General features: G+C 41.4%; 1 protein-coding gene across 3 annotated transcripts; it reads right to left on the minus strand.

Annotated features, from left to right (window-relative positions):
• Positions 1-14: 14 nt before the first annotated feature.
• Positions 15-9,399, minus strand: LOC133475637 (solute carrier family 2, facilitated glucose transporter member 5-like). Of its 3 annotated transcripts, none has more exons than XM_061768770.1 (10): positions 9,050-9,399; positions 6,338-6,462; positions 6,109-6,261; positions 5,350-5,475; positions 5,101-5,288; positions 2,991-3,101; positions 2,816-2,917; positions 2,453-2,528; positions 2,208-2,335; positions 15-355 (listed from the first exon to the last, which is right to left on the minus strand). In XM_061768770.1, the coding sequence occupies exons 1-10, from the start codon at positions 9,271-9,273 to the stop codon at positions 131-133; spliced, it is 1,458 nt and encodes a 485-aa protein (XP_061624754.1). In that variant the 5' UTR covers positions 9,274-9,399; the 3' UTR covers positions 15-130. The 3 variants fall into 3 exon arrangements, with proteins under 3 accessions (XP_061624754.1, XP_061624775.1, XP_061624765.1); XM_061768781.1 differs by lacking the exon at positions 15-355 and adding an exon at positions 378-1,498; XM_061768791.1 differs by lacking the exon at positions 6,338-6,462.
• Positions 9,400-9,621: the final 222 nt, after the last annotated feature.

Here is a 9,621-nt window from a genome sequence, read left to right on the forward strand (position 1 = left end):
GGATTTTTCTACAAAAGACATTGTGCAAAGATTCATTAAAAATACAACTACAGGAACACTCAGTGGAATGCAATTCCGCTGGCACCCCGAAGATAGGACTTCCTCTTATGTGAGAGATCTGTTTTTGCCTTCAAAAGGCTGTGACCTTCTCTACATCCTGCAGGTTTTCTTTGTTCTCTTTCAGTGGCGCATTGCCATCGCCCAGCTTGATCTCCACTCTGTTCCTCTTGGCAAACATCTGGAAGATCTCCAGGAAGGTCTTGCTCTTGGTCTCGGGGACCACCAGCCAGATGTAGACCATTGTGGCCAGACAAATAAAGGAAAAAATGACAAAGCTGTAGGGGCCCAGGCCTTTCTGAAAATAGGGAGAAAGCAAACATCTGTTCTTGATGCTTTTAAAATGCTACTACAGTACATAACGATACAAAAGGAAGTGAAAGTGCACAGAATGTCTCAATAGATTAACTCAGTTTGAAATCGCACATTCCCGTTTAAAATGCTCAAATCTGACAGCTCACTGAAATTGAAAAAGTCCTCAAAGTCATGATGCCGGATGGTCTCTTTATGTGCAATACATTTTTGTAAGCACTGAGTGACCATAATGGAGCAACCCACAATTTATTATTCCACACATAAGCAACGAGAGAGAAAAATATATGATTTTATTTATTTATTTATTTATTTTTTTTTGCATAATGGAAGCATATGTACTGAATTTGAACAATCATCACCCTTACAAGAATCCTTCGGAATGATTCAAAAGATCACCTTTACTCCAAATTGTCCAGTAACATCAGAGATCGGAATCATTTGATTAAAAACTAGTAAAACAATGACAGTGTCAAACAAATATCGTCAAATAAAATGTCCGTTTTGATATCTTACAAACGCTGTAGAAATATTCCAAATGCATGCCGTGGTGTCTGTGTCAAGATTTTGAAAGCTGTTCCTCGTGATTTGAAATCAAACAGTGCGAAATGTTGTATTGAACAATAAGCAACCGATCTGCCACGAACAAAGTTTAAACAACGATTCTATGCGCGAGAGTACAAAGTTGGGAGTGTTTTAGATTAATACGATTTTAAACCCATTTGATCAAATTTGTAGACAAGTTTCAGGCTGATGGGTGTGGTCTTCTCCGAGTTGGCAATCCCTCTCGCCCACGCCCCTCCTCTGGGGTATTTAACTCTTAACTCACACCTTCTCCTTCTAGTCTTTTTTCTCTCGCCTCTTGTCTTGCTGGCAGAAGGCCGGCCGGGGTGGCCTTCTGCCAACCCCCTCCCCCTTTTTTTGTTTCCATTGTCCTCGGGCGTCTCCGGGGGCCACCACGGGCGCGAACGCCCGCCCCAAGCAAGCCGGCTGCGTTTTCCATCGAAGAAACCGGCCATGCGGCTTCGATCGCTTTTCCTAGCCACGATCGGTCGGCGGAGCCTCAGCGAGCAACTACCGGCATCCCGTACCGGTCCCGCACGCATCTGAGGGCTTGCCACCAGTTCAACTGGCAGGAAAGTTACAAGCGCATCACAAACAGGACAACAACTTTCCTTTCCTATTTCTTTTTGTTTTTATTTTGGTGCAATCCTTACTATGATGTACAACATCAGTGCCTAATAATTTGCGGGAAATTACTAGCTTCACACGAAATCCCAACTTTGCTTTCTCTTGCTCTGAATCAACGCATTAAACACTCAAAGGCTCATTTATTTTAGCCCAGCGACCACAAACATGATGTCCTCTTTTCCATTTTCGTACGCCTAATTTTCTCTTTTACCATTACTGTTATTTTCTTTTTGTAGTTGTGTGTTTCCTTAGATGTCATTAAATATACCATAAAAGTCCACTCTTGGTTGTCTTTTGTGTGTGTTCTGAGTTGAAGTAAACCTCTGTCATCTAGGACTCAAAATTGGTGAAGTATAGCAACCTTCAGATTATGAGACCGATAAAAAGGTTTCTCGTCATTTCTCCTAAAGCTTATACGTGTATAAGTGACGTGGTGCCCTTTCGAGACATTAGTTTGATTGTAACAATTAAACTTAAAATTACGGTAAACCGGAAGTAACGCAAGTGTCACTTCCAGCTTATTCTTTTCCCCTAAATGAATTACATTTTTGTACACATTTGTAAAGGATCCTGCTAACTTCTAACTTATTCTAGAGCATCCAATTGCGATACTGTGTGTCTGATGCGACTCAGGTAGTGCAACTGACCTCCATAAAGGGGAATAGGAGGCCAACGGTGAAGTTGGAGAGCCAGTGGACAGAGCCCGCCACCATGAAGGCAGCAGGCCTGGCCGAATACCGGAACATCTCAGTGGTCACCACATAAGGGATGGGACCTGACGATGGGGTCGGCAAAAGGAGAAACATTTGAGACAGATTGTCAGTCATCAAGGGCACAGCGAGGGTGTCTATGCGGCAAGTATAAAAGAATGCTACTGGATGTCCACACTCACTGGGTCCGATAGCATGTCCGGTGATGTAGATGATGACACACGTGATGCTGATGTAGGGCATCCATGTCACACTTTTCTGTCAACATAAGCAGAATGTTTCTTACTTTAAAACATTTTATGAAATCCATCACAATACCTTGAAGAACTCAGTCTTATCGCACAGGCCGTTTCCTGAACAAACATTTAACGTAGCAAGTCGGCATTTGGAGTGATCCAATTTTGAGGCACCACTATACATTTTTGGGGAGATTGCAATTTTGTACTTGGAAACGCACACTGAACAATTCAAGTCATTCTAACAGTGAGCCCTCGAGGCAAGCAGAGCGACATGCCGCTGAAGGGCCTTTTCCTTTCCCATCATACCTGGAAGTCGAGAGCAACAGTGAGCAGGATACACGCACCACAGCAAATCCCGAAGCCAATGAGGAGGAGGAGGCGCCGTCCTGAGGCTTCTACGATGAAAACCTAGCATAACAAATTCTCAATTACTTAATTACTTTTTAGGACTGCAGCTCTCGGCTCAAATGAGGGTACCTACAGCTGCTACGGTCATGAAGACATTAACGGCACCCGTTCCTACTGTGACGTATTGGATGTCATTCTGCGCGACCCCTGCGGTGGCATATATGCTGTCTGCATAGTAGTAGATCTAGAAGAGTGGGAAGAGGATAACAGGGTCTGCTCTCATCATCCAAATGCAAATACAGTGAACCCCAGCTACTGGACCCAGCCCTGCCGCAAATAGCAAAAATCCCCAAGTAAGTGGCACTCATCCAAAAGATTTGCAATTGGCACAAAACGGTGGCAAAGCACTTTTTGACAGTGATGAGCTGAACATGTCCCTTTAGCCCCTTTTCCATTGTCCTACCCTCAACCAGCCTTGCATGTACATTTTCGTTGACGAGACTGGACCAAAATATTAGTGGTTGGTCTGTCAGACGTTCAAAATGCATGCCGATATTCATTCGAACTTGAGTTACAAAAATTCCTCCTTATACATATGATGTTAGTCAACCATCGGCTTGTGATCAATTTCACAGTAAGCTTAAAGTTTTCCACATAACTCCTGACACGAATGGGTTGCTACCTAGCTTCAGGCTAAAGTTAGCTTTGTTGTGCTAATGTCCATCGATTATCTTGCGTGTTACTGTGATGATTTTTGGCGGGGCATGCGTCGTCATATTGACCCGTGATTGTCTGAAACATGGAGGGGAAATGTAGCATTTTCGACCTGTTGCTCTTCTCCACACAAAACAAAACAAAACAAGCAAGCAACCAAACCCAACGGTACAGATCCATTCTAATTTCAGCCATTGCTCAGAAAGAAAGATAAGAAACCTGAATTAGAGGGTGGGTGCCAATCTGGTTAAAGGAAGTAGGGGGTCTTACGTTATCAAAAGGTATTTTTGTTTTGCTTGTTGGATAGTCCATGCCATTCCATTTTCTTAACATGATAGTAGTTTGTCAAAATGATGTGTCCAACTTAAAACACGTGCATTTAAAGACTAATACCATCTTTTTTTTTTTTTTTTTTACTAAAACCTTTTTGCTTTCGTTGACGAAAACTATCACACATAGAATAACTGATATATAATGTGTGTGTTTTGCCCCTTCTTATGTCTTATAATATTATCCTATAAGATTACCCTTAGGTCTGATGTGTGTTAAGAGTGGATTTGTCCCGATTACAGGGTCCGAAATGGGTCGGGGCCCGACAATCTTAAATATTGAACAAAAAAAAAATCTTCATGTGTGTGGACAAAGCCGAATCATGAGGCCGTGAAATGTGACGTGGAACAGTATTTAGCCAATCAAGAAGCAAAACAAGGTAACGAATGAAAATAAAAACAAACATGTCTTACCTGATTTTGTATTTTATTTAGTCTTTGAGACTTCACTGGCATTTACTGTAACAGTCCCGCTTCAGTCAACCCATCGTAAACACTTGGGTAACATCGGCGGTAACCCGGAAGTCTTTCTTCTTCTTTGGTTTTGTGAGATTATGTGTGATCAAGCGAGATTTCGAGATCATCAGCGGAACAGAATCTTTGTGTGTGTAGTGTTCTGTGTTGAGATTAATGGAGCACACCACACCCAATCCAACCAAAACTCTTAAATGCCTGTTTTTCTATCTTCACGTGTGGGGTGCGTTCTTTATTAATCTTTGTGTGTCCCTCTTTGAAATGCCCCTCCCACACACTTAAAACACATTTAAACTTAAAATCTGCGATATAGCAGGACTGCGATAGGAGGACCGCGAGGGGTTACTGTAGAGTGTGCAGAGATCCTGACCCATATCCATAATTATATGAAAACTTTTCAGAGTGCTCCGAAGCTTAAAAGCATTTAACAACCATTCTTTGCTGAAGAGTGATTCAGAAGTGAAGACTGTTTCGCTGTCAGTCGTTCATTCTGTTGCTGTAGCATGGTTTAAACTGTTGCTGACTGTCAACAAATCAAGAAGAGGAAATCTCCACCCTCTGTGGACTAGGCATGCTAATACTAAAACAATAATAGCAATAAAGCAGCACGTCTTTTATAAAACTGTGTGTGCCTTCATCCGTGTTGAAAAATTTAAACGAACGACCAGACGAGAGCTCCCAAACATTCCTCGTTGATGCGGCTCATAACGCCAAAGCAGGTCTCACCGCATTCACCCCCGACAGCTGCTGCCCCATGTTCATAAGGATGATGGAGACCAGCTGCCAGCGAAGAGACCGCTGGGACAGCAGGGACAGCACGGACAAGCGACCCTCTGCCCTCTCCGACCGGTCCTCCAGATGCATCTCCGAAAGCTCTTCAGTCACGTCCTCCCTGCCGCGCAGGCTCTGCAACGCTAAGGGAAGACGGACCCTAAACCCTCGTCGCTTCATACCGACTTAACATTTGCAAATCACCTTTCTTTGCGGTCATCTCGTCGCCCCTCTGGATGAGCGTGTACCTGGGGCTCTCTGGGAAAAATGGAAGCAGCAGGAGCTCAATCAAAGCAGGAATGCCAGTAACACCCAGCAGGAGGGTCCAACCTGAACAGATACAGGAACCAAGACAGTTGTTGCAAAGGCTCAAGATACATGTGTAATCCCTGTTCACACAGGATGCAAAAACATACTATGCACAAGCAGGCTACCTATCCAAAAATATACAGTACCTAGAAGTCCAAACGGTGTGCAACTCAGAGTTCTACCAATGTTTTGGGGAAAAATACACCACCGGAAAAAAACACTTGAATGGTCCGAGTGTGACAACATTTCATATCGATGCGTCAGCGCACCTCAGGAGGCTTCATTTCAGCCAGCATAAAAGGTTAACTCAAGCATTTTGCTGTGGATTACCGAGAGAAGAGGATTGTCAGACGAGAATAGCAATACACAACAGAAGTTTTATCTCAAGGCGATATGAGAGAATGGTTTTCATTTTGGTCACGTCGTGGCCATTACTATTTCCCCCTTTGGCTTATCATTCCTGATACCCCGAAAAGGTGACAATAGGGAAACTAACTTTTTTGTTGCTATTTATTTTTTCATATTGAGGCCAGTGCCTATCATACAATGTCAAACCACTCACGTACAATTTGTGTTTCAGAGATACAAGTTAAATTCATTCCGGAAGCACGCCCTGCTAAACAACAGCCCAAAATAATGTATAGAAGGGTATACCTGAGCTGTTGCCCAATATGTTTCTGATTCCCAGGATTTGAGCACTGAGGATGCCAATAGTGATAAAGAGCTGCGGTACGATGCCAATGGCACCTCTCAGGTTTTTGGGTGAAAGTTCACCCAAGTACATTGGCACCACGTTGGATGAAAGACCTGCGGAAAAGCATGAAACTCGAGATGTATTCAAATGATTCTTCTCCTGAGCTTTATCGTGTTCAACATGTCAGACCTGCGCAGATGCCCACTATGAACCTAGCCACGATAATGATCTCATAGGACTTTGCCAGCTCACTGAATCCCATCATCAACGCAGGCACAATGGAGAAGATGTTGTTGAAAAGGAGAGTGCCCTTTCTGTCAGGTCATACAAATACCATTTGTAATGAGTGTCATACAGATGGCATGCACACTTACGAGACACAGCAATAGGTACTCCTGCAGTGTGTAATAAGATCTCATACGAGAGTTGATAATATCCAAGAGAGCAAATTAAGTAGAAACATTGAAGTACTAGGCTTGGTGAGTTTGCCATCATCCATGCACTACGCCAGCAATTCCCAACTATTTGTGCGACTGCGCATTAGGTGTGCTGTGGGAAATTACATTTTAATTATTGGTTTGAAAATTATAATTTATTTACTCATACTTTGTTCATCTATCTATGCCAGCGATGTATATTGACAGACGTCATTATTAAATGTGTAATGTATGTTTACAATGCATGATTTTGCTTCTACCCATCTGAGCAAAACAAAGTGTAAAATACAAGTGTATTTTGTTAGTTTTTTCAAAGAATTATTCTGAAGTTAACCACTTTATTTGAACACGTAATATTTTCTTTTTATTTACTTGCTCTTATTTTGAAATTCACAGCCTTACTTTTATTCAGTAAATGAGAACACACAGTTGTACTCATATGTTTGATTACCCAGGCAGAATTTGTAAGATGGGTACAATTCTTTAAAAAAAACATGAAGGGCCAGGCGAAACATTTAATTACATTTTAATGGGATTCAAATTAAACTGTCAAGCATTTCAGAAAAGCATCATCATTAAACAAAACATAACCATAAAGAAATTAATGATGGTTGTTGTTCAGTCATTAGTCGTATTAAAAAAAAAACAATATTTCACAAATTCTGCCAGGGTAGTTATGAGCACAACTGTACATATATGCAGTCATACATACCCCTGTCATATTGGAATGAAAGTGTCGGCTACATCTTTTTCATAACCTCTAGGTGGCAATGGCATATTAGAATGAAAGTGTACACCTTTCTCATAACCTCTAGGTGGTGGTGGCATATTGGAATGAAAGTGTACAGCTTTTTCATAACCTCTAGGTGGTGGTGGCATATTGGAATGAAAGTGTACAGCTTTTTCATAACCTCTAGATGGCGCCATACATTTATAAAATGTGAAAGTTTATTTCATTTTCCCCTATTCCTACATATAATGCGCACTATTGACTTTTGACAATTTTTTGGGGAAAAGATGTGTATTATACACAAGAAATTACAGTAAGTAAATCTGTGAGTAAATTGAGACACCATCATTATTTCAGGATTTTCCGAATCAGAACAAAAAACTATGATGTATTGGATATCTGCCATTGCGACTGAAGCATACACAGACAAATCTGATATCCTGTACCCGGTCAATGCGAGCCTGATGTCATCGTAATATGTCGATCACATGTCAAATCTTTTCCCAAACAACACACCCACTCTGAATTACAAAAACACCTCCTAGCAAGAGTCAAATACTACACACATGAAACAACCGTGACTATAGCAAAAGTGACTCAACTAATTTCGCTACGTGACTGTCAAAATATTAGAAACAGGTGTTCAGGAAATGTAAACAATTATATTGGCTATGGGTCACATGAAAATTCATGTACAGTCGTGCCTTGAGATACAAATTACCCAACCATGTATTAGTAGTGAACAATTCTCTTCTATGAAAAAAGATTTCAAGATGTTTATTCCCACTTCTGACTAAAGTTTACTATCAAACTAAACATAAAGCAAAGTAAATTACAAACAAATGACAAGTTGTGCATTTCAAATAACTAAACATATTAGCCGTAAAAAATGCACCCGCTAGCTTAATGCTAACACATAACTGAAAACGCCACAGACATCCTACTGATTACCATCGATAGTCATGTTGTTATAACTTACACATCGGGTGAAGCAACACGTAGACAGACTATATCACAGTACTCACAGGCAGATATTCTTTATCCTCTGTGAAAAACAACTAATATTGCAGCCGAGTCACAGAGTAGGGGTGAGTCTTCCTCATTTGACTGTATTGCATGTCATTATATTGTATTAGACTGACCCCGGCGGCCAACGTGGGCAAACCAGAAGGAGCAGCGCTATGAATTGAATTGAAGCATGAAATCATGATGCACAAACTGTTTAATTCTGTATGTTCTGTTGCATTTTGTTATTATGATATGTTTTTAAAAAGTACAATATGTACTATTTCACTTCTTAAACAAAGATTACAAAAACCTCTCTTGGGTTATTTGAAGAGGCTGGAACGGATTAATGACATGTCCATTCATTTCAATGGGGAAAAATGATTTGAGATACGCATTTTAAGCTACAAGTATGGTCAAGGAACGAATTAAACTCATACCTTAAGGCACCACTGTAAATACACATTGGATAAAGGCACTAAATTAGAATTCGGCACTTAGACCAGTCTAAGAGGTGTTTCTAATATTTTGGTTCCCGTAGTCAATGGCGTGCCCTGCGACTGATTGGTGACTAGTCCAAGGCATAGTCTGCCTTTTGCCTAAAGTCAGCTGGGCTCCAGTTTACAAATGAAGATTGTCTTTGTAGACAGACATGTTTGTTCCAATCCTTGTACTGGATCTCTTTAGATTGTGCAGGTGGTTACACTGGTGTATCATGTACACAATTACCTTCCCAGTTTGTTGACCAGAGGGGCCACCATGAGAGAGCCAAAGAAGCCTCCCAGGGGGTACATGGACACAGACAGAGACCACAGCAAAGTCAGCTGGTTCTCCCCCATGGGCGTCGCATGTCGCTCAGTGAAGGTGACATTGTAAAAGTGCTGCATGAACTGAAGCAGGAGCAAAACGTGACAAAAATCAGCATCAGCACAAAAGTGTATGTATATGCGCATTACACGTATGTGTTTCTTGCAAGGTTACTGGTGCTGGAGAGTTGATGACGGCCACATTATATCCATACTGGAAGGATGAGCCAAATGCAGATGTGAGAGTGGCCAGTGCCAGGACCACAGTTAATCGCTACAAAAATAAATAAATAAATAAATATATATATTTTTTCTACAATATTCATCATGATTACAGCATCGAATACTCTGATTGATGGTATGTGTGACACTCACCCCGCTCTTCGCAGCAGGTTTTGCAGATTCCTCAACGTCCAGCATGGCTGCTTGTCTCAGAAAGGTAAAGTGCACTTTGGTAAACTGCACCTGTGGCTTCTTCCTGCCCTTTAAACATGT

The sequence above is a fragment of the Phyllopteryx taeniolatus genome, chromosome 1 (genome assembly GCF_024500385.1).
Source record: "Phyllopteryx taeniolatus isolate TA_2022b chromosome 1, UOR_Ptae_1.2, whole genome shotgun sequence".
NCBI lineage: Eukaryota > Metazoa > Chordata > Actinopteri > Syngnathiformes > Syngnathidae > Phyllopteryx > Phyllopteryx taeniolatus.